General features: G+C 43.7%; 1 protein-coding gene across 16 annotated transcripts in view; it reads right to left on the bottom strand.

Moving 5' to 3' along the window:
- The window catches only part of FARP1 (FERM, ARH/RhoGEF and pleckstrin domain protein 1), a 309,200-nt gene that overhangs the window by 93,680 nt on the left and 189,700 nt on the right, over positions 1 to 25,820 (bottom strand). For 14 of the 16 annotated variants that reach the window (XM_084982203.1, XM_084982197.1, XM_084982198.1 and 11 more), the window contains one exon: positions 17,764 to 17,868. In XM_084982203.1, coding sequence (XP_084838329.1) covers positions 17,764 to 17,868 — 105 coding nt within the window. Of the gene's footprint in view, positions 1 to 17,763; positions 17,896 to 25,820 lie in introns of all 16 variants that reach the window. The other 2 variants (XM_084982208.1, XM_084982209.1) reach the window with 1 other exon arrangement.

Genomic DNA, 25,820 nt, shown 5'->3' with positions numbered 1-25,820 from the left:
TAAATTATGCTATTAACTTTACACATGGCTTTAAGGTATATTAAGTATGGCTTTCTTTTAAAAAATCTATTAATTCTTAGAGATTTCTGATTCTAGTCAAAAAAGAGTAACAGGAACTAGATTTATCTTCCTACATGAAACAAACCCAAAAAAGAAAAGAAATATAACGTGACAGATTTGAAGATTTGGGACACCAAGAGAAACAGTTATCCCTGAGAGACAAGAAACAAAAAAAATCACAATCCCTACAATTGCACCAACCTCTGCCTTGAGCAAATCTTCCGGCTCCGGTGCAGGAAGGAAAAACACAAGCATAACCTGAGTTGAAGAGGCGTGGAGGGTGTAGGGGTTAAGGTAGAGAGAGTTCACAGGAGAACAGAAAGCATTTAGGAGAATACAGAAGATTACCTTTGAGTAAGCAGTAGAGTCCTGATCAATGTATGTTTGTGAGACAAGTATCCAAGATAGGTCAAAAAATTTAAAAAAAAAGAAAAAACATGGGACGATTAGAGGTAACACGCCTGGTGCTCACACAGGGACAGGAATATTACCTATTATCTCTAGCGAGACTGGAAGATCTCATGACTCATGAGCAGTGTAGAATACTGAAGGGTTATGCCTTAGGAGTAGAGAATAATTCACCCTAGACTGTACACTACACCAGTCCTTCCTAACAAGTCTTAAAAGTCAGATCTGAAAGGACTAAATTGTTTCCAAATAACTTAAACGCACCTGGCCAAGTTCAATAACATTTATAGGAATACAAAACTACCCAGCACTCCACAAGGTAAAATTCACAATAGCTGACATTCAATTAAAAAACAAACAGACAAACAAAAACACCAGTCATACAAAGAAACAGGAAAATATGACTCATAATTAGATCAAACAAAAACAAACAAAAAATCAAATTTGACCTGACACAGGTATTAGTAAAATAGAATATGAAGGCAATTACAATAGCTGTATTCTTTAAGGTCAAAGATTGGAAGATTATTAAAAGACCCAAACTCAACATCCAGAGATGAAAACCACACAGTGTGAGATTTAAAAAAAAAAAAAACCAAACAAATAAATCCCCACACATCAGATGAGATTAATAGCAGATTAGACAGTACAGAAGAAATACTAATGAACTTGGAGACCTTGCAGTAGAAACGATTCAAAATGAAACATGGACAGAAAGATTACCAAAAAAACTAACAGAGAATAAGAGAACTAAAGAATAATTTCAGGCAGCAGAATATGCATGGAATTTGAGTCCCAAAGGAGAGGAGATGGCAAAAGAGGGAAAAGAAAAGGAAAAAAGTGTTAGAAAAAATATGGCTCTAATTTTTCCGAATTTGGTGAAAACTATAAATCCATAGATCTGAGAACCTCAGAAAACCCCAAACATGAAAAACATGAAGCACATCATAATTAAATTGTTCAAAAATAGTGATAAAGTGAAAATCTTAAAAATCAGCCAGAGAAGAGAGATATTTTTATACAAAGGAACAAAGATAAAGATGACAGATTTCTTGTCAGAAACAGTGCAAGTGAGAAGCAATGGTACAAGTTTTTAACATGCTCAGAACAGCTTAAAATTTTACACCCAACAACAACAACAAAAAATATTTCAAAAATGAAGGCAAAATAAAGACTTTTCCAAACATGAAAGCTCACAGAGTCAGCAGCAAGCCACATAAGAAATGTTAAAGGAAGGCCTCTCTGAGCAGGAGGAAAGTGATATCAGATGGAAATCTGTGTCTACACAAAGAAATGAGGACACCAAAATGTCAACTGTATGGTTAATACAGGTTTTAAGAGTTCTTTAATTATTTAAATCTCTATGCAAGATAATAAAACTCCATACAAGTTGGCTGGTAATCAACAGTACTTCAATTACCAAAAAACTGACTGGTAAACAAAAAATAACATTAATGTAATGCAGGGTTCATAACTTATCTAAAAAGCTATAACAACAATGAAAAGGTAGAATGTGTGAGTATAATACTGTAAATTTTTATACTGTATGTGAGGTGGAAAGATAGCACTAGAAGGCAGGTTGTGAAAAGTTCAAGATGGACACTATAAACCCCAAGGCAGGAATTCCCGCTGTGGCTCAGTGGGTTAAGGACCCAATGTTGTCTCTGTGACAAAACAGGTTCTATCCTTCATCTAGCTCGGTGGGTTAAGTATCTGGTGTTGCCACAAGCTGTGGCATAGGTCACAGATATGACTCGGATCTGGTGTTGTCATCGCTGTAGCGTAGGCCTCAGCTGCAGCTCTGATTCAACCCCTGGACTGGTAACTTCCATATGATGCAGGTGAGGCCATAAAAAGAAGAAACAAATAAACAAGTCCCATAAACAACCATTCAAGTTACAAATCAAAGGCCTATATATAGCTAATAAGCCAACAACGAAAGTAAAATGGAATCATCAAAATATTTAATTAATCAAAAGGCAGACAGGCCTGCTGTATAGCACTGCAAACTATGTCTAATCACTTATGATGGAGCATGACAATGTGAGAAAAAAGAATCTATACATGTATGTGTAACTGGGTCACCATGCTGTACAGCAGAAAATTGACAGAACACTGTAGATCAGCTATAATGAAAAAGTAAAAATCATCATATTAAAAAAAAAAAGGCAGATAGGAAAAAGGAACAAAGGTGGAAAAGACAAATAGAAAACAAATAGCAAGAAGACTAATTCTAACGACATCAACAATCACAGTAAATGTAAATGGTCCAAACATCCCCAGTGAAAAAGCAAAGATTGAAAGATTTGATATAAAGGCAATACCTAACTCTGCTGACTACAAAAAAACACACTGCAAATATAAAAACACAATAGGTTAAAACAAAAAGATGAAAAAAGGCATATCAAGCCAACAATTTTTAAAAACTGGTTACGTTAGTACCAAAGTAAAGATTATCAGAGTAAAGACTATCAACAGGGATTAAAGAAGGTAATTTCTTAATGAAAAAGGAGTCGATTAAGAGGATATAAAAAACCTTAAGTATTCATATACTTAACAAAATTTCAAAATGCATGAATCAAGAACTGATCAAACTGCAAGAAAAAACAGACAAATCCACAGTTAGAGCTGGAGATTTTAATACCTCTCACTCGGTAACTAACAGAACATGTAAGCTGAAATTCACTGAGACTAGAGACATCTGAATAGCACTATCAACCAATATGATCTAATTGGCAGACTGAATACTCCATCCTACCCACCAGAATGCATATTCTTTTCAAGTACACATAAAACATTTATGAAAATAAACCAATTCTGGGCCATTAAAGAAATATCAGTACATTATTTAAAAGTCTTCGTGTCATACAAACTACATTCTCCAATCACCATGGAATTAAAACTCAATAACAGAAAATTGGTACAACATTGGAAATCAACTATAATTTGAAAAAAAATAACAGATTTAATAAAACTCAATTAACAGAAAGAACTGTGGAAAATCCCTATATATTTGGAAACACAATAACATGCTTCCAAATAACACATGAGTCAAAGGAGAAACCCAAGGGAAATTAGAAAGTACGCTAACCTAAAATGAAAACACAATAAATCAAAATGTATGGAATGCTACTAAAAACCTCTTAATTTAAAAACAAGGTATTGGTATGGAATCCAGATGGATTCTATATGATAGCTAGATAATTGCTAACTCAAATGAGCAAAATTTTAAAAGCTGTAACTCACCATCAAGAGATCATGGTTAACGTTTAATCTAATTCTTCTCACTTGAGCTTGGATCACAATCACCCTAAGAGCTTGTTAAAACACATACCATGGGGCGGGGGCCCAGCTCCCAGACTTCCTCAGCTGGGTGAAGACCTGGGAGTCTGAATGGCTCAGATGATGGATGCTGCTTGCTGGCCTGGGGACTCTGCGTTAAGACCGACTCCTTCGTGTGTAAGATTGCCACCTTTTTCTATGAGTGGTGTGTGTGGGTATAAACATACATACATTTTTTAAAAACCCAAATAAGATCCCACTGTTTATTATCTGCTTTTTGTTTTTCAGTCAATGATTTCTACCTTTCCATTTTGTAATTTTTTTTTCTCACCAAATAGACTATATTCAGATTCTTTCTTGTGAATAAAGAATGTCCTTACTGTGATCTCTTGAAACTAATCTCCAATTCAGGCTCATGTTTCATAGCTGATAATTTCTTTTAAGTCTCTCTTAATCTAGCCTGGTCCCCTACACCCCTCCTCCCTTTAAAAAACCAACAACATTGACCACTGAAGGAATGCATGAATAAAATCTGAACTGAAAAATTATGGATATGGCTTTATTTATAAGGAAAGTTTTAAATAAAAAGGTATTAAACACAGATCTATAAACCAAAGTAGGAAATGAAATGTATAAAGAAGACCATCCTTCTGCATTAGTTCATTAAATTCATTAGGCAGTATTTGATATCCCATATACATGCAAAGGAAAATTTTGGAACAAAACCAAGACCTAATATCATAATATGATGCTTGGGGCTTCAGGGCGCCTTTGCCTGGAGGGAAATTTTAACCTTTGGGAACCTCTACTTTTTAAGAAGGGCTCAGTGATAGACCTCAGGCATGGTACTTGTAATACATCAACTACGGGGTCTTTTTTTTAACTAATTTTAAATCATTTGCTTAATTTGCATTAGTTCTGAAAAATTCAGTTCAAAGGATTTCACTTGGGTTTTCTGGCTACTTAATTGAATTTCCCCCCTTTAATCTATAGTTTGCTTCTTCTGTTTTAACTTTCTTTTTTCTCTTTTTTAAAGCTGTAATTTAAAATAACAGAGATGCTTAAAACTACTGAAATTATATGTATTAATTAGTGAATTATTAAATGGCAAACACCCTTGTATCCATCAACCAAGAAACAACTCTGTTAGCCATCTCATCCCAAAACCAATCCCCTCCTTCCAACAGTAACCACTCTCATGATATTTAGAGTAACCATGTACATTTGATGTTCTATTTCACCAAATAGGGCATCTTTATACACTACTGCACAATCCTATTTTCAAAAATGTTATATCCTTCAAGTATCTTTTCAAGTATAGCCTCTTCCTGCATCCCTCTCTTTTCCTTATAGTTTATCTGTTGATCTGTAGAATTTCCCAGAATCTGGATTTAGCAGGTTGCATACTCTTGGTGCCATTCAACATGTTCCTCTATTCTCTGTATTTAGTGCAATTTGGCAGCTGGGTCCATTTGGTCCCTTTGGCAAGGTCATGGTATTCTGGGAACATACAAGGTTTTGTTTTGCTTTGTTTTTTAAATATATCATTATGACTATGATACCTTTCTGCTACTCATTTTTTTTTGAAATTTTATTTTTTTTACAGAATAAAATACATACATTTAAACACAATTACATTCACACAGATTATTATATCATGGATCTTAAGAAACAGATTAAATGACTCCCTCTGGAGAAGTGGAATGGAAAATATGCTGAGACAAATAGGAAATTTATTCTATACTTTATCCCATTTTTATGGCCTTCATCCTTACTCTTTAGTATTATTTATTACATTTCAATTCTTCCTTAAAAATTAGCATATTAAAATTGTTATATTATGCAACTAAAATTTATAAAGAAGAAAGCCTTATATACCATTAAATATTTTATATAGCATAATAAAAAGAATAACTTAACTGGTAAGAATAAAATAATACACCCTCTGAAAATAAGTAAAATATAAAATGCATAAGTTGGTTAAAAAACAGTGTAACTATATAAATATGTCCTCACAATTTGTTCCATCTCATTGATTCTTCAATATAGGAATTTCACCATTCTAGGTGACGTGATAAACAAGACATTATAGACCTTACATTGTACCTTGGAGAGAAATGGTTATTAATAATACAATTGTAGAACTGTATTATTTAATTGTACAGTGGCATTATTTAATTATAATTATCATAAGTTCTTTGACGGAGAGGAAATCAGAATCAGATGTATGAAGACTTCAGCATTCCAAGAATGATGTCAAATGACCCCCTTCATGGTGGATTATGCACTTATTTACTATGAGATATATTTCTTCTCCAGAGATTCCTTGTTTGTGTATCAGTTGTAGATTTTGGGTTTGCAGTTATTCTGAAGTTTTGATGTAAGAGTCTATATGTATATGAGATTGTTTTAAGTTGTTGGTCTCTTAATTGCAAATTCATCTCCAGTGTCCTACATTTGTACCCACCTCTTCTCATGATTTCTGATTTTGGTGGTATAATTGTGCATGGATGATTTCGTATCTTTACTGTATAGATACCTTTACTGGTGAGCCTTATCAGTTGTGGAATTTTTGTTTCCTGTTGCTGTCTTTTCTTTTCTGCCTAGAGAAGTTCCTTTAGTATTTGTTGTAAGGCTGGTTTAGTGTTGCTGAATTCTCTCAGCTTTTGCTTATCTGTGAAGGTTTTGATTTCTCCTTCAAATCTAAATGAGAGCCTTGCTGGGTAGATTAATCTTGGTTGGAGGTTTTTTCCTTTCATCAGGCTAAGTATGTCATGCCACTCCCTTCTGGCCTGCAGAGTTTCTGCTGAAAAATCTGCTGATGACCTTATCGGGGTTCCCTTGTATGTTTGTTTCTTTTCCCTAGCTGCTTTCAAGATTTTCTCTTTAATTTTGGTCAGTTTGATTAAATGTGTGTCTCGGGGTATTCATCCTTGGGTTTATTTTATATGGTACTCATTGTGCTTCCTGGATTTGAGTGAGTGGTTCCTTTCCCATGTTAGGGAAGTTTTCAGCTATTATCTCTTGGAATATTTTTTCTGTCCCCTTCTCTCTCTCTTCTCCTTCTGGTACCCCTATAATACGGATGTTGGTACGCTTCACATTGTCCCAGAGTTCCCTGAGACTCTCTTCATTTTTTTTTCAATCTTTTTTCTCTTTTCTGTTCTGCATCCGTAATTTCCACTAATCTGTCCTCCACCTCACTTATTTGTTCTTCTGCCTCCTGTATTCTGCTGTTAGCTGCCTCTAGTGGATTTTCTATTTATTATATTTTGCATCTCTTATTTAAGTTTTGTATCTCTTTGCTCAGTGTTTCCTGTAAGTTATCCATCTTTGCCTCCAGTTTATTTCCAATGTCTTGTATCATCTTCAGCCTCCTGTATTCTGCTGTTAGCTGCCTCTAGTGGATTTTCTATTTATTATATTTTGCATCTCTTATTTAAGTTTTGTATCTCTTTGCTCAGTGTTTCCTGTAAGTTATCCATCTTTGCCTCCAGTTTATTTCCAATGTCTTGTATCATCTTCAGCATAAACAATCTAAAGTCTTTTTCCTGGAGGCTAAGAATCTCATTGCTTAGCTGATTTTCTGGTGTTTTTCCTTTCTCCCTCATCTGAGTTATAGTTCTCTGTCTTTTCATTTTGATAGGTTTTTGGTGTGGTGACCTTTTTATGGATAATAGAGTTGTAGCCTCTCTTACTTCTGGTGTCTGCCCCCCTTGTGGCTGAAGTTGCTATGGGGGCTTGCTGTAGGCTTCCTGATGGGAGGGACTGATGCCTGCCCACTGGTAGGTGGGGCTGATTCTAATCCCTCTGGTGGGTGGGGCTTAGTCTCTGGATGGGATTAGAGGTGGCTGTGTGCCTGAGGGGTCTTTAGGTAGCCTGTTTACTGAGGGGTGGGGCTGTGATCCCACCTGGATGGTTGTTTGCCCTGGGGCTTCTCAGTGCTGACTGACTGACTGATGGGTGGGGCCTGATTTTCCCAAAATAGCCACATCCAGAGAAAGGCAGCTGCTGAATTTTTCTGAGAGCTTTGCCTTCAATGTCCCTCCCTCACAACAAGCTACATTCACCCTTTTTCCCAGGATGTCCTCCAAGAACTGCAGTCAGGTCTGACCCAGATTTGATGGAGACCTCGCTCTGCCCTGGGACCCAGTGCAAGTGAAAGTCTGTGTGCACCTTTTAAGAATGGGGTCTCCTTTTCCCCCAGTCCCATGGAGCTGCTGCACACAAGCCCCACTGGCCTTCAATGCCAGATGCTCCAGGGGCTCTTTCTCCCAGTGCCAGATCCCCACATGTGAGGGTTTGATGTGTGGCTCAGAACTCTCACTCCTGTAGGTGAGTCTCTGTGAACCAGTTAGTTTTCAGTCTGTGGAGCTTCCCACCTGGGAGGTATGGGGTTGTTTATATCGTGAAGTCACCCCTCCTACCTCTTGATGTGGCCTCCTCTTTTTCTTCTGGAATAGGGTATCTTTTTTAAAGTTTCCGGTCCATTTGGGTGGAGATTGCTCAGCCTTTAGTTGTGAATTTTGTTGTTTTTAGGTGAGAAGTTGAGCTCCAGTCTTTCTATTCTGCCATCTTAATCCTGTCTCTCTGCTATTCATTTTTATGTGAAAATTGTTTCCTACCCTTCTGAGAAGGTATGGTTCATACTAGCTCATCTAACCTCACAGAGCTTCCTATTTTGGGGCAGTGTTAAAAAAAAAAAACATGGAGGCTTGCTTTCTGAGATTTCCTGGCTCTATTTCCCACTCCTTCTCTACTATCCCTTCTTCACTGTCCTTGCCTGGCTCAATTTCAGTCCCATTCTCCATAGTTTCTCTTAAATGGAACCTGTCTTGGCAGGTCAGTTACTGCTCACTGGAGTTGGACTGTTCCAGCCCCGTCAGGCCTCCAGTTTCCATTGTTCTTCTCAAACTGTCCCCCTGTGATTTCCAATGGCTCTTTGAGGGTTCTCTTCCCTGGTCTAGCAGATGCCCTGCTGCTTCCCCCTGTTTCCTCCTGTACAGACCCCAATAGCTGAAAGTCCTTGTATTTGGCTAATGTTTTATCTCCAATTACTTGTACTTTGGGATCCAGGGCTTACACGCTGATACTTAGTTTTACCATAAATGTAGTCTGTGTCTGCAGGTTTTTGATTTTTGCTAAGTAGCTATTTTTATGAGGGATCTTGGGTTTGGACAACCTACACCACAGCTCACAGCAATGCTGGATCCTTAATCAACTGAGCAAAAGACTATCTATTTTAGAAACCTATTTCATGTATATTTTGAACCCAATTGTTTAAGATACAGGCTTCATTATTCAGATATGGTGGGGCCAATAGGTTTGGAGATAACTGCCTTTGAAAAGATAGTTTATTATCACGATTTCCAAGAGGAGGAGACCTGTCACACCATGCCGGGCCACATGGGGAAGCACCAGGTCGGTCAGAAGGCAGAAAGGGTGAGGAGGAAGCATGAACAGGAGACTTTACTGTGATTTCCATGGGGAAAGACAAGGTAAGCCACGGTAAGCTGCTAAGGACTGGCTAGCTTGAGTTACCTTAGTGGGCTCTGCAGTGTAGCACTGTCTCTAGGTGGACGATACCTGGGGCCCTGGCATGATTAAGGCAGAGAAATCTTGTCTCCTGCAGCCTAAGAGCCAAACAGAGGAGGTGGTTCAGAACATGGGCTCTGGATTGTTTCATTTGCATATGGGATGTAAGCCTGTGGAGGAAACATCTGCTATCTCTAAGAATCTGATAGCACTGAGAAGGGCAGTCTCTTTTCAGTCAGCAAGGCCCCAGATGGGGAAGCAACAAAAACACAGAAAACACAAAAACACTGAAGGAAAAGATCACTGGCTCCCAGGGGCTCTGAAAGGGGAGAGGGCTCAACATATGGAGTAGAGGGGATTTTCAGGCCAGTGCAATGCTTCTCTATGATACTGTAATGATGGATCTATGTCAGTATACATTTGGCAAAATCTATTGACTGTACAACACAAAGAATGAACCCTCATGTGAACTTGGGACTGTGAATAAGGATGTAATGATAGTGCCTCATCAATTGTAATGTGTGCATCTCACTAATGTCCAATGGTAATAACAGGGGACCCTGTATACATGGGGATCAAGCATAGAGACCTCACTTCACCTTCTGCTTAGTTTTTTTGTAAACTTAAAACTGCTCTAGAAGATGAAGCTTATGAATTAACAAAATAACAACCAAAATCCCATATACCTTCCCTCCAGCTTAAGAAATGGAACATTTCCATAGCTGCATTTTCCCAGTGACTGATTTGCCCTTCCCCTTGACTCGGAGTTGGAAGAAAGCTTTGCTTCCTCAGTGCCCTGCTGTCAACACAGCCACTGTCAGATGCAACCATGGGGCTGCTCCACTCCCCACCTCTGCTGGCTTCCCGAACGTTCATCTGTTCTCAGGTCTGCAAAACTGTGCATCCTTCACGCCTGGCCTGGTCCATAAAGAGCCCCTCTGGGTCTCAGGTGCTCACAGGTCCCCAGGGAGAAGCAAGGTCGGGAGGCTACAGCTAAGCCTGTCTGACCCCAGAGGGGACTGGGAAACCACTGGAAAGGGACATCTGTCATCCCAAGGAGCTGTGGTTTCTGTGACCTCAAGCCCCTAGAAAGCAGGCTCACTGCTGGGGCTAAATTGTGTCCCTTACATCCCCACGTCGAAGCTTAACCTCTAATGTGATTCTATCTACAGAGAGGATCTTTAGAGGGTAACTGAGGTTCAGCGAGGTCATATGGGTGGGCCGTGATCTAGCAGGACGGTGGCCTTACAAGAGGACAAGATCTCACTTGCTGCTGTCTGAGGACAGTGAGAAGGTGGCTGTCTATAGGCCAAGGGCATCCTCACCAGAATTCGATCACACTGACACCATGACCTTGGACTTCAACACTGAGCAAATTACATGTCCCTTGTTCACACCACCCTGCCTATGTATTTCGTTAAGGCTGCCCAAGCTCCAACGCCTACAGTGGCAAAACTTCTATTTCGGGCGTCAAGAAGATTATCAAGTGAGTGAAGAGATGCCAATTTTCTTCCCAGGCTTGATCAGCATGTATTTATACAAAACCCAGGATCGTTTCACAGGTCACTGAGCACTGGCGCTTTTATAAAGATTGGTAGGCCAGCTTCACTGGTTTCTGAGCTCGAATGCAAGAATAAAATACAACAGGTACCTGAATGATGGTTATGCCAGGCAGCCGGCTGGGCTCATTATTGTAAAGAACCTGAATGAATCCCCATGAAAACTTTGTAAAACATTTATTAATTCCATTTTTTTTTTCAGATAAAGTACAAAATCAAAGAAGTCCAGAATCCACCCAACTGCTAAGTGACAAAGCAAATATTTAAACAGAGATTTACAGGCTGTAATACCGAGCTGCTCCCATTCTCGACAGGCCCATGAGACAGATAAATCATACACAGACCCCTATCTCTGCTGGCTGGGTGTGTATGGCTCTTTGATGCGGGTGAAGTGAGCTAGGGCAGCAAGTGAAGCAGCAAGAACTCAGACTCCCTGAGTCAGGTCTGCGTGTGACTCCGGGTCAGAAACCCGACCATCCACTTCATATGCCACCCGCTCACTATAACACGTGGATGATAAAATACCTACCTCGGGGACAGTTATAAAGCAGCGATTGGTAAACCAAGGCCCATGGGCCAAATCTAGCCTATAGCCTGTTTTGCTACAGCCCAAGAGCAAAGACTGGCTTTCACATTTTTAAGTATTAGGGGAAAAAAATTAAAAAATCGAAAGTAGCCATGTATTTCATGACATGGGAAAACTCTATAAAATTCAAATACCCATGCCGATAAAGTTTTATTGGAACCTGACCACTCTCATTTTACTTTGTCCATGGCTGCTGTGCGCTGCAGGGGCAGAGCTGAGTGGTTGCCATAGAAACAGCACGGCTTGCAAAGCCTAACAAATTTACTGTCTGGCTCTTTTTTGCCGACCTCCAATGTGAAGAACAAACGAGGTGCGTTGACATTTATAGCCGAGTCCACGGCACCCAGCAGAAGCTCAAGGACAGCGAGCTCCAAGTTCACAGCCACGGCAACCTGACACCTCTCTAGGCTTTTGCTAGCCTTCCGCCTCTAGCTATTAAGTACAGAGTCTGGATTCCTAGGATCCATAGCATCTCTGCCACAAGAAGCCCAATCAGGGGTGGGGAGGGGAGCTGATTAAGAGACTTCTCGCTCCTGTGGGGCCGTCCCACAGGGACAGCAGCCTGGACTCAAGGACAACACAGGCCCGGCTTACATATAAATACAGCAATCAACTCTATTAAGTGACAAGCCATGGGACACGTCTAATTGAGGGTAGAACACAAGTGCTTACTAATTATCACTAGTTTATTTCCAATCTTGAGAAACACATCTTAGACCTAGAAAGATTTTTCAAACCCTTCCTATGAAGAATGCTCTGATGTGGCCTATTGACATGATAGAAATGGAGAGAAGGGGGTGGAGAGCTGAGCTGCAAAGCTGTCTGCCTGAACTTACTACCTGGGGACAAAGGTCCACTGGCTTGCATGCCAGGGACCTTGGGGGAACAACTGGTTTGAACAACCGATGGGCAAAACCAGTTGTGACAGCTCATGTCTGGGCATTTGGAGACCAACCATGCTTCCTGTTGGTTTGTCAGCTAAGTGAACAGTCGCCCAGCGTCTGGCAGAGGTAATTATCACAACAAGAGTATTAAAAATAATAATGGAAACCCATCTGTGTTCATTGCAGCATGATTCCCAACAAGCAAGGGGGGAGAAACTGAAATGTCCATCAAGATGAGTGGGGAGGTCCCGCCATGGTGCAGCGGAGACGAATCTGACTAGGAACCATGAAGTTGTGGGTTCGATCCCTGGCCTTACTCGGTGGGTTGAGGACCCATCACTGCTGTGAGCTGTGATGTAGGTCACAGAGGCAGCTCAGATCCCCCATTGCTGTGGCTGTGGCCTAGGCCAGCAGCTGCAGCTCCGATTTGACCCCTAGCCTGGGAACTTTCCATAGGCCGCAGGTGTGGTTCCCCCACCAAAAAAACCCCTCAAACACGAGGGGGCATTCATGTCCCCATTTTACCTGCAAGCAAAGTAAGGCTCAGGAAGGCCAGCTGCCTGCCCAGCTCCCTGTTGCAAAGAGGCAAAGCGGGGGTGGGGATTGGGGGTCAGCAGCCTGACCCACTGCTATGACACGGCCCCCCACTGTGGAGCCAGCACCGTCAGATTCCAAGAAGACCAAGACCCTGTGCTGCAATGGGAAATTCTGGAGCAAGTCTAGCTGAGAGCAGATCTGAACTCCAGCTCGCGTTTCCCTCTCCCACCTGAGTGGGGCTCGCTCGGTTTATCACTCGATCCCGCCTCTCCCAAAGCAGACCCTTCAGCCAGCCTGTGGGTGCTTTCTGCTCATTATTTCTGCCCCTGTGTGATTTTATATCACTGTGTTTTGGGGGGTACATTTTATTGAAGACAATGTGCGTGCGCGCGTGTGTGTGTGTGTACACACTCCCATGTTACAAGTGCCCAGGGTATCAACATGCTGGATACCTTACTGAATAGCACGCTGAATTTGGACAAACAGCACCCAGGAAATTAGCTCTGAGATCAGGAAACAAAACACGGCCAGGACTGCAGAGGCCCTCCGTGTACCCTCTTCTGGTCACTGACACCTAAGATCACGGATCAATCTTGTCATAACTTGATTTTTAAATTATATGAAATTAGCTTTCAGGTTGTGAATTCAAACTGACAAAGAGCAAAACAGAGAGAATTAGAGGAGAAGGGTCCCTGAGAGCATTTAAGGCAGCTGTGAACCCGAATCCCCGTCCCCCCATTGCTGAGCTGTGTGCGCTTCATGAAAATGACTTAACCTCTTTTTTTTTTTTTTTGTCTTTTCTGGGACTGCTCCCCTGGCATATTCAGGTTCCCAGACTAGGGGTTGAATCGGAGCTGTAGCTGCCAGCCTACACCACAGCAACGCGGGATCAGAGCCGCGTCTGCGACCTACACCAGAGCTGACGGCAATGCCGGATCCTTAACCCACTGAGCAAGGCCAGGGATCGAACCTGCAACCTCATGGTTCCTAGTCGGATTTGTTAACCACTGTGCCACGACGGGAACTCCAAAAAATGACTTAACCTCTTTAAGCTTTAGCTTCCTCACCGGAAGACAGAGGGGGAGACCAGCCGGGCCCCTGGGCTCCATAAGGCCATCTCATATCACAGACAGGTGCCAGGCTGGGGCAATTCTCTCTTGGAAAAATTGAGAATGGGCTGGAAAACTGTAATGGGCTGGAATGAATGAGCTGGAATGAATGAGCAGCTAGCCTCGCTTTGCTCGAAGTCCCCACCCTCCTGCCCCTCCCACAATACGCAGTGTGTCTCTCTTATGCTGACTCAGTCCTCAGCGTGGATGGCAGCAATCCGCACAGTCAACGTCCTATATAACTGCAGATCGGAACAGTGCAGCACAAGTGGGTGGGGAGGTCTCGGACCTGCAGGCACCTCTGGCAGGTGCAGTCGTGCACACGCCCAGCATGGACAGGTGTTCAAGCGCAGAATGAATGTAATCAGCCTGTTCTGCGTTGACAACACACTTTGCATTGTCGAATTTAGCTCTGCCTTCGAAGCAATAAAAATTATGGCTATAAAAAGAGGAGGTGTAATGGGCTGGAATGAATGAGCAGCAATACATGAAACAGCGCATGTAAACCTATCATAGTGACTTACAGAGAGCTGTTACTTCCTGGAGCATATGACGGCTTCCTATTTTATAAATAAAGTTTTATTGGGACAAACCCATGCCCATTCATTTACACCACAAGGGCAGATCTGATGATCTGCAGTAGAGACCCCATGGCTTGCAAAGTCCATGACAGCAGTCACTCACTGGCCCTTTACAAGGAAAGGCCGCTGATGTCTGCTGTAGAATGTGGGCCACCTTCACTGCTGTGTTCCTGAGAACTGGAACAGCCTGGCGCACAGTAAGCGCTCCGGCAGTGGCTTTATTTGCATTACCTGAAACAATATCTATTTAAGTCATTGTGAGTGGGTTGACCGAATTTCGCAGTTGAACCTACTCCTAAACAATACAGGAAAGAAATGGTGAAATCATAAAACCCAAGACTGACAAAACTTGATACAAGTCAGCCCTGAAGGCACTCCAAAAGATTCGACAGGTCTATAAATTCTAGTTCAAAAAACAAACAAAAACACCCATGGTCAAAACAAAAGGCACTGAACTTGACGTCAGAGAATGTGGTTAGCATTCTAGCTCTGCCATTAGCTAACTGGCTGACCCAGATAGGGAACAATCCTCAGAGTCTCATTACCCTCAGGGCCGCCGATGTATGGTTTAGTAAGGCAACTCCAGAGTCAGGAAAGCTGCTGGGAATCATTATTGGAACATAAAATATTTATGAAACAATGTTGCATTGAACTTGCTCCATCGTATAACTATTTGTTCTCTCATCAACCTTCCTGCACCTGCACTTCTACTGATTGTATGGATTACCTGCCATCTGTCCCTTCATATCATGTGCCCTCCACCGCAGGAAGTGTGATGCTGGATGCAGTGTGGGCACCAAATAATGGACAGGTGAGTAAATGAACGTGGAATGAGATGTGGCCTGTCAGGGGTCAGCTGCCACACCAGACCAGGACCGAGAGTTTGGGAAGCTTTGATGGAATGCGAGAACAAGCAAATGGCACAGAGAGTTTGGAGGTGGCAGTGTGGCAAGAAAACACCATTTGTGCCCATTTTTAGGTGCATGACCAGTTCCTCCCAGCCACCCCCTCAGCTCTGCATTAGTTCCAGCCAGCACCCTCTCCAACCTGATACTGTGAGCCCCCAAAGCTCTCCTGACTCCTCTCGACCAATTCCAATTTGGTGACTCCCCAGTTCTCATTTATATTGTTATTAATTTTTTGCTTTTTAGGGCCATACTGGCAGCAAGGGGTCAAACCGGAGCTGAGCTGCCAGCCTACACCACAGCCATAGCAACATGGGATCCAGGCTGCATCTGTGACCTACACCACAGCCCACGGCAACGCTGGATCCTTAACCCACTGATCGAGGCCTGGGATCAAACCCACATCCTCATGGATACTAGTTGGGTTCTTAACCCGCTGAGCGACAGCAGAAACTCTGACAGTTCTTTTTTAAAACCATAAATCAGACCATATCCCACCCCCTTTAAAATGCATTAACAGGAGTTCCTGTTGTGGCTCAGTGGGTTAAGGACCTGATGTTGTCTCTGTGAAGATGCAGGTTCAACCCCTGGCTTCCCTCAGAGGGTTAAGGATCTGGGGTGGTGTAGGTCACGGACGTGGCTCAGATCTGGTATTGCTGTGGTTATGACATTGGCCTGCCGGTACAGCTCTCATTTGACCCCTAGCCCGGGAACTTCTATATGCCACATGTGTGGCTGTTTATTTAAAAAAAAAAAGGCATCAGCAGCTTCCCAGACACACGAACACATGAGCTCGGTATAGAACTAGGCCACTGGCTACACGTGACCACTGAGCACCTGAAATACAGCTGATCTCAACTGAGACAGGCTAAGAATGTCACATACGTATCTGGTTCAGTGACTTAGCATGAAAAACATGGAAAACCTCTTATTCATAGATTTTGGTGCAAATTACATGTTGAAATGATAACGATATAGGGTGTATTCAATCATATTAAATAAATTAATTTCACTTCCTAAAAACTTATTTTTTTAAAACTTAATTACTAGAAAAAGCTGAAATTAAGCTTGTGGCTCACATTCTCTTTCTACTGAACAGCAATAGTAATAAAAGCCCTTCAAGAGAGATTTGGCTTCCGGCTCCCCTTTCAGCGTTTTCTCTCCCACTTCCTTCAGCAGAGCCCTCCTCTCCCATCTCTAACCTTCAGTCTTGGCAGGTTCCTCACCGCCCATTTGCTTTCTGGAACATTCTACCAGATCAATGCCTACTGGCCTCAGAGGACTCCGTTTCAAAGCATCTGGGAAGATTTCATGAACAGAAATGTCGTTTGCTGCCCCCACCCCCCACCCAATGCCCCAAGTCTAGAGGACCACCTGCCACGTGTCCTGAACTGACTGCTAACTCAACGTGACGCCCCACCTGGATTATAAATCTACCCCCTCTACCAACACCGCCACTGCTGGGTCCCCAGTGCAGCAGCCAATGAAAGTTCCAGGCATTCCATAGGTACTGAGTGAAAGGATAAAGAGAAAAGCAGTCAAGGAACTTCTACCCTAAAAGGGTGTCTAAGAAGAGGTAGACTCGCATAAAGCCTCAAGAAAGTACATCAGCCAAAAGAGAAGGAACAGTAAGCTCTGTGCTGTATTTTGGGTTCAAATCAGCTAAATCTTTTTCAAAAACAACATGACATACTTAGCAAGCTTGAACATGCTCGAACCCATGGATGACCCATTTCCATGCCTTTGGATCTGAACTACCCAAAGAAACCCTTGGCCGTGAATGCACATGCACACGTGCCAGTATGTTCACTGGCACATGCATTGTCTATAACAGCAAATGATGGAGTACAGCCTAAGTATTCCATCCTTTACAGCAAAGGCGGTAAGTCACACACATCCATTCAGTGGAAGAGCAGCAAACGTGAAGAGGAAGGAAATAGATTCTAACTTGCTGAAAAAGAGAAACCTCCAGGATAAATGAACAGTGCGTGGATGGATACAGGGCATTGCGTATTGTTTCCTTATAGTATCAGGTTTCACAAACATGTCTGGGTACCGAAGGACACACAAAGCGCTGGGAAGGGTGTGCGCTGGAGGAAGAGGTGGAGGGAAAGGGTGAGAGGGAAACAGTCTTTGCCGTCTCTTCCCTTTGACCTCGCTAATCAGATGCACACGTTGCTTTCAAAATCAGACCACCAAGGGGTTTCGGGGTACTCTTCCCGGTGTACAGGTCTGTATGGCCAAGGAAGGGCCCAATTATTTACCTCTCCTGAGTCGGGCAGACAGTGCAACCCAGCATCCCACGGACGTCACCTACCGTGATCTTTTTGTGGTCGGGAAACTCGAGGCCAAAATAGTCTCCTTCCACGAGGTTGAGGTGGTTGCACACTGCGTCCAGCAGCACTTTCCCGGGGGCTCTTTGCTGGGAAGAGAAACAGCAAGAGTTAGGCTGAGACAGGCAGCCATGGAAAGAAACCGCAGCTCCCACCCCAGGAAGCCTCTCGGTTCCCAAATCAGCAGCAGCTCGCCACCAGCCGTCTCCGCGACACCCCGGCCACCAGCCCCGGGCACACTGCTGGCTCCCTGCTCTCACGCAAAGATGCTGCCATCTCCTCCCTACCCCAATCCCAGACACTCGCCCTCTTTAAAAAAAATAACAGACAAATACCATAAGGTATCACATGCATGTGGAATCTAAAATAAGGAACCTAATTACACCACAGAAGCCCCGACTCACAGACACAGAGCGCAGGCTTGTGGTTGCCAGGGGGGAAGCGGATGGGGGCGAGATGGACTGGGAGTTGGGGGTTAGCAGATGCAAACTATTATATATGGACTAGATAAACAGCACGGTCCTCCTGTATACACAGGGAACTATGGTCAATATCCTATTAAACCATAATGGCAACAAATACGAAAAATAATGTACAGACACATGTGTCTATATATATGTATATACATATATGCAACTGAATCGCTCTGCTGCACAGGAGAAATTAACACAACATTGTAAAGCAACTGTACTTCAATAAAATAAGATTTAAAAATAATAACACTTTTTTCTAGAGCAGCTGTCACTTTCTAGAAAATGGGGCAGGAAATGCATGCCGAGTTCCCAGACATCTCTCCCCAGCACACTCAACATCCCCTATTACTAGGGTGTTGCATCGGTGTGCTACATTTGCCACAGTTGTTGAGCCGACACTGATACACTGCCATCAACCAGAGTCCAGGGTTTAATTCGAATTCACTCTGCGTTGCATGGTTCTATGGCTTAGGACAAAGGCATAATGTAATACAGCCACCGAAGCAGGATCACACAGGGGACGTTTCACCAGCCTAAAAATCCACCTACTCCGCCCTCCCCTCCCCCTTCCCTCTTACACCCACTGGAACCCCAGATCTTTTTACGGTCTCTACGGTGTTGCCTCTGTCTCGTCCACAGTGTCATATGGTTGGACTCATACAGTATGTAGACATTTATTTATCTATTTTGCTTTTTAGGGCCACACCCGCAGCACATGGAAGTTCCCAGGCTAGGAGTCCAATCAGAGTTACAGCTGCCGACCCACGCTGCAGCCACAGCCATGCAGGATCCGAGGAGCCGTGTCTGCAACCTACACCACAGCTCATGGCAACACCAGATCCTCAACCGACTGAGCGAGGCCAGGGATCAAACCTGCAACCTCATGGTTCCTAGTCGGATTCATCTCTGCTACACCATGATGGGACCTCCTAGTGTGTAGACTTTCCTTCTTTCACTTAGTGATCTGCATTTAAGGTGCCTCCGTCCTTGTCAGGGTGCGACAGTCCATTTGTTTCTACTGCGGAATCACACACCACTGTGTGGACGGACCACAGCTTCTCTGCCTCTTCACCTGCTGAGGGGCATCTTGGTTTCCAAGGTTTGTCAATTATGAATAAAGACGCTATAAATATGTGTGTGCCGTCTTGCATGGACATAAGTTTTCAACTCATGATCCCATGCCCTTCTGCGGAAGTGGAAAGCCTGAATGAATACAATGATTCATTCTACTGTATGATATGTAGTTAAGTAGCTCTGTGTCTGTCTCGTCAATGAAATGCTGGGCGACTTGTTCGCCTTTATATTCCCATGGGCTCAGCAAAGCACCTGGTCACTCGTCGTCTACGGGAATCAATACGACACACCCAGCTTCTATGCACTGAATCTATAGGCAAAGGGGAGAGGACACAGAAGAGGCCAATTTCTCCCCTCAAGAGCGGAGAATCCTATGTCTTGGTTTCTCACTATCTGATAGATTCTTAATGACCCTCTAACAAAATGGGTCCAATTCCACCACACAGATCAAACGCGGCGGGAAAAATGTTTCAAGGACATCGCGGTCTCCAGTTACGGGTTTAATACTTTCACCTCCACTCTGATAAGAGCAGAGCAATTTAGGAACCAATTAGTCACCCAGGAAACGAAGCGACAGAGGAGTCAGAGCCTGACAAGTACAAGGAAGGGCACGTCCATCAGGCTGCCCAACAGCGAGACCTGAGGAGCCGTCAAAGATGCTTTAGTGTCCAGCATCTTTTTTGTAGGCACCACTTTATACTCCCATATTCCTCATCGCTGAAATCCAGCAGATATTCACAGCTATCGAAGGGCATGCAGTGTTCTCCACGGATAACCCCAAACTCTCCAGGCTCTAGACTTGAATGCCTCGTTCAAGGGTAAATGGGAGAGTCATTTCACTCGTGCGCACAGCGAGAGTAACATGTGATGGTGTGTCAGCTCCATTCTTGTCTGACACGTGCCCCCCACCCCATCCTGTGCACACACACACACCTGCATGTACCCAGTGTGACCAACTCCAGGGATTATGGGTCACTGGTCTCATTTCCCACCTCTTTGGCCCAACAGTGTGCCCTTGGCCATGTGGACAGCAGTTGGGAATGCACCAGGCAGGCCCATAGGGCCCTGGGTTCAAGTTCTCACACCCACTGGGCCCTGTGAATCACTTAGGCGCAGCTCTTTGCTGGAGGCCCTCCTCTCTGTTCAGTAAAATCAGCAGAGGCCAGTAAGAGCACGGTCAAGATGGGCCAGGTGCTGAGAAGGTTTGGCAGAATTCTGGTATCAGAAGATTTAAGAGAAGACCACTTTGGGGACGGACATTCCCGTAGGGGCTCAGCAGTAACGAACCCAACTAGGATCCAGGAGGATGAGGGTTTGATACCTGGCCTTGCTCAGTGGGTTAAGGATCTGGCATTGCTCTGAGCTGTGGTGTAGGTCACAGATGCAGCTCAGATCTGGTGTTGCCGTGGGCTGTGGCGTAGGCTGGCAGCTTCAGCTCTGATTAGACCCCTAGCCTGGGAACCTCCATATGCCTTGGGTATGGCCCTAAAAAAAAAAAAAAAAAAAAAAGAGAGAGAGAGAGAGAGAGAGAGAGAGAAGACCACTTTCCAGTTTCCCTATACGTCTTTCTCACAATTCTTGACATTTTCTATTTGTTACAAAATGAACCACCCATTATCTGACCAGCTGGCAGGCACTCACGTTTCCCAAAGAATTCCTGGAACTAAGTGAACTTGATAACTTCATCTAGATTTACAGAGTCTGGGAACTGAGACTCCAATTCAACACCAGGAGTCTAAACAAGTAAAAAAATCAATACACAGTGGATGCCTTTATGGAATGAAGTCCAACTAAGCAATTTATAGACACTCCGAGGAGAGGTCAGGCTACCATGTGAATCAGAGCCTTTGCTGAGTCAGCAGATTTCTGTGACCATCCCGAGCTTATTTCGGTAGTAATAAGAGGCTGGAAATAGATGCTTGGAATCTAGTTAGTAAGTGATAGAAGCCTGGTTGCAAGCCTTAAAACTTGCCTTAAAATTTATAATTTTGTACAAATCTTTGCTGCAAAATAGCTTTTTGATGGAACTCAAATTTTTTTTTTTTTTTTGTCTTTTGTCTTTTTGTCTTTTTGTTGTTGTTGTTGCTATCTCCCGGGCCGCCTCCGCGGCATATGGAGGTTCCCAGGCTAGGGGTTGAATCGGAGCTGTAGCCACCGGCCTACGCCAGAGCCACAGCAACGCGGGATTCGAGCCGCGTCTGCAACCTACACCACAGCTCACGGCAACGCCGGATCGTTAACCCACTGAGCAAGGGCAGGGACCGAACCCGCGACCTCATGGTTCCTAGTCGGATTCGTTAACCACTGCACCACGACGGGAACTCCGGAACTCAAATTTTTATACAGGGAGGAGTTAGAGTTTGAATGAAACTATAGCTCCTAAAATGCATCTGTACGATAGGAGTCTTTAATGCATTGTATGCATTCGCCTTGAACGCTGTATATTCAGGATACAAGGAAAGCCAGTAGGCAGCATTGCTAGAAAGAACTTCTAAGGGCTGAACTGCAGTTACTACGTGACCATTTCATGGGTGGATGGAGACAGCATTAGCATTACAAGGTACAGCAGGCAGCTATGGCCTAAAATGCTTCCAGACATCACGACAGCAGCGTCCAGGGACCTGATCCCCTTTCTTTTAGGAATTGGCATAGAAGTGTCCCGGTTTAGCCATACTCCCAGGGCTAAGTTCTGCTTCAGAGAGAGCATCTCAGAGAAGGGAAGCAAGAGAAGAGTTTATCCTCACTCTTTAAGAAAAATTACCCCCCCCCCTTTCCTTCAAAGAGTGGCTTTCTGCCATCGGTTCAGAGGTCATTTCTCTACACTTGACTCCAATGAGGCTTTTTGAACTTCACATTAAAAGTAATTCTGTTTAATGTATATGTAGATATATACATATAACTGATTCACTTTGCTGCATGCCTGAAACTAAGACAATATTGTAAATCAACTATACCACGATCAAATTTTTTTAAAAAAAGTAATTCTGTTTAAAATCACACCACAGGCGTTCCCATCATGGCTCAGCACAAACGAATCTTGATTAGTATCTGTGAGGACACAGGTTCAATCCCTGGCCTCACTCCATGGGTTAAGGATCCAGCGTTGCCATAAGCTGTGGTGCAGGCCGGCAGCTACAGCTCCAATTGGACCCCTAGCCTGGGAACCTCCATAGGCTACAGGTGTGGCCCTAAACAGACAATAAATAAATAAAACAATAAAATCAAATAAAATCACACCACAGAGTGTAAAACGGATGGTGGCGATGGTCGCATAAGACCGTGAATGTACTTCATGCCTCTGAGAGGTACACTTAAAATTGGCTAAAAATGTTTATTTTTACCCCAAAATGCAGGAAAACAAGCAAAAATTAAAAAGGAACTGAGGCTGTTGTTCACGTCTCTCTATGACTGAGGAGGATCACGACAGGAGAATCTGTTGCAAGTATTTTTAAGAACAAGCAAATAGCGAATCTACTTCCTTTACCTTAGATCTTAGAAAATACTGAGGGTAGGACCCCAGCTCAAGCTGAGTGGCTGCGAAAGAGCCTTACACATGGGAAGAATGAGTGCATAATCGCGTGTGTGGACTAAAGTGCTGTTAATATGTCCCAGCACAAAGGGCTCTTTGAAGTGTCTGGCAAAAAAGAAAAAAAAGCAAAATATGAACAACGTTGGAAGGAACGATAAATGCATCGGGGGCGGTCTTTGCACCGGACAGGTGATCGGGTTCCCCAGCTATAAATCCACGAGGCCTTTGTGGCTGCAACAAACCTATAAATGAGGTAGTAACGTCTGAAGGTGGGGGAACGTGGCAACAGCACAGATGAAGCCAACAGAGCGCAAAGAAGAGATGCTCAGGAAAATGCATCTGTTAAAGGTATTTTTCTCAGAGAGCAGCCTACGTAAGACACACACACAGCGCACATGCTTATATTTATGGCTGCACAAACTATCACATGAGGAAGGGAAACCAAATACCTTAGGCATCATTTATTTATTTTTTTTGAATTGTTATTTCCCCAGTACAAACTTAGGCATCATCTCAAAACCTCTTTATGTTCCTAATGGTTTCACATGAAAGGGGTCTTAGGAACCTCTGAGACTCCCATAGACTCCAAGAAACTAAGAGTCTGGCCAACCCCACACATGGCGGGTCTTGATTAAAATATTCCAGACGTGTACTCCTTACAGAAAAGACACCAAATAGTAATTCCAGGTTATATTTTGGAGAACAAACCAGTACTTAGGGAAACCACATAACCAAATTTTTGTCTCTTGGTTCTTATTGGCTACTTTTAATTACACTCCAAGAGGCATCTGCATTTTAATCTCATGCCCAAATACGGTGGCTGATTGCTCACCGTGTGTCCCCACCGCTCTCTCCACTTTGAATAGGCTTTTCATGAACTCCTGTAACATTAAATTTTAGGAGGAGGTTTACATTTTTCGGGAGTGTCTGCGAACTCGGCACTGAATGAATAAATAGCAGCAACATTCACCCAGAGCGTCAAGCTATTCAAAATTGTGACTCCACGTTGCTTTGGTTTATTGTGCCTTTAAAATATGTCTGTGCCTTCGGGTTTCATGAGGAAGTATTTTCTGTCTCCTCTGAAAGAATAAAGACAATTCTTTCTGGGTTGGAAATAAGCTCTACTCCCTTTGCCCACCTCCTCAAAGGGGCTGAACAAAGGATCCACCCTACTTAATACAAGCTAAAGCCTGCCTCTCTGAAATCAGCGCATAGAAATCTATAAAGACATCGACAACATTTGACCAAGTTCACAAAATGTGCATCTGCTGAGGTTTCTGAGAGCTGTTTCTGAAAGGTTTTTTTTTTTTTTTTTTTTTCCTGGCTTGGGATTACGGTAACCATGACAATCAGGGCGTGCTTTTCTCCAGCAGCGGGGAAGGAAGGGCTTCTCTCAAAGGCCCTGGCTCTCTTCTTCCTACCCTAATGCCTATGAGAATACTATTCAGGTTTCCATAACCCACTAACCTCCAACACGTCTGATCTCAGCGTGTCATGTACACTGCAGACTTCCTTCTGGCCCTCGGGCAGTTTTGACCAGGTGGGGCGAGGCAGTAATAACTTTGTTGGCTTAGGAAGCCTGGGCTCCATCTACCAAGTAGTCACAGGCAGGCCCTGTGCTAGGGGCCTAGGGAATGGAAATCAGTACGACAAGTGTCTCTCTCCAAGCAAGGGTTAGACCATAAACCAGCTAAATTAGTATATATGCTAAGTCCTATGATAGAGAGAGAGAGAGAGAGTGGTAGAGAGAGAGACGGAGGGAGAGAAACAGACAGAGAGCACACACACACCAGTGTCTCTTCTTATAAGGTCCCTAATCCTACAGGATCAGGGTTCCACCCTTACGACCTCCGTTGATCTTACCTGCTTCCTCATTCCAAATACAGCCACAGTGGGGCAGCAGGGACACAATCCAGTCCGCAGGGCATGAAGCCATGAAAGGCCTGGAGACACTGTTGACCCCTTAGGATCAATGTAAGAATTAAATAAAACCATGACCACAAAGTTACCTAGCAGACAGCCTGGCCCCTCACACAAGTTCTCTGCCATTGTTGCTTCTCCTGCGATGGGGAAATGTTAATTTATAGAACTGATGGTGGAGGAATGGAGTGACATTGAGAAGACTGTCCCATTTCCTAACCCAAAGGTATCTCTACAACGTACCAGATAGAAAGGCTGACTACCTCATCCGTGTGCTGTATGACCATGTCCCCAAGGGCAGAGTCCACACTGGGGCCCTGCTAATTTTTCCCTAGAATCCTGCTGGAGGTGATTCAGAGCAGAGCTTCTCCAGGTGGCATGCCCACCCACCACCTGCAGACCTTAATAAGATGCAGACACTGATTGGAGAGGGTTGGGATGAGGCCTGAGTTTCTAAGAAGCAACCAGGGGATGCTGCAAAGACTCTGCCTTGAGAGCAAGGTACCCAGTCACGGTGAGTTGCTACCAAATGACACGTGCACCCTCGAGAGGCAGGGCTGGTGCATTCAGTGGTCTCTCAGCTCCAATTTCCATTTGGGGATAATGGCAAGCTTGAGACTCAATCACACCCAAAAACAAAAGCAAAAAGCAAACAAAAAAAAAACACCAAACCCACTGTTATGGGCTGAATTGTGTCTCAAAAAGATATGGTGAAGCTTTAAGTTTCAGTACCTGTAAACACCACTCTTTGCAGACACGATTAAGTTCAGATGAGGTCACCGGGCTAGAACCTAACCCCACAGGACTGGTGTCCTCCCAAGATGGTGTGAAGACAGAGACACACGGGGAGCAGGTTGTGTGATGACAGAGACAGACAGGTGGCCTGGCTGCGAGCCATGGAACACCAAGGATGGACGGCCCCCACCAGAAGCTGGAAGATGCAAGAGCCTTGGAGGGAGCAAGGCCTTGCTGACACCTTGATTCTGGACGTCTAGCCTCCAGCAATAGAGACAATAGATTTCTTCATGTTTCAAGCCACCAGCTT

Source organism: Sus scrofa, chromosome 11 (genome assembly GCF_054392235.1).
Source record: "Sus scrofa isolate SSC_HxYL_T2T_F1_AM1 chromosome 11, Sscrofa_HxYL_maternal_Yorkshire_Landrace_v2.0, whole genome shotgun sequence".
In the NCBI taxonomy this organism is placed as follows: domain Eukaryota; kingdom Metazoa; phylum Chordata; class Mammalia; order Artiodactyla; family Suidae; genus Sus; species Sus scrofa.
The sequence above is the reverse complement of the archived record's forward strand: the minus strand, read 5'-3'. Positions and strand labels throughout refer to the sequence as shown.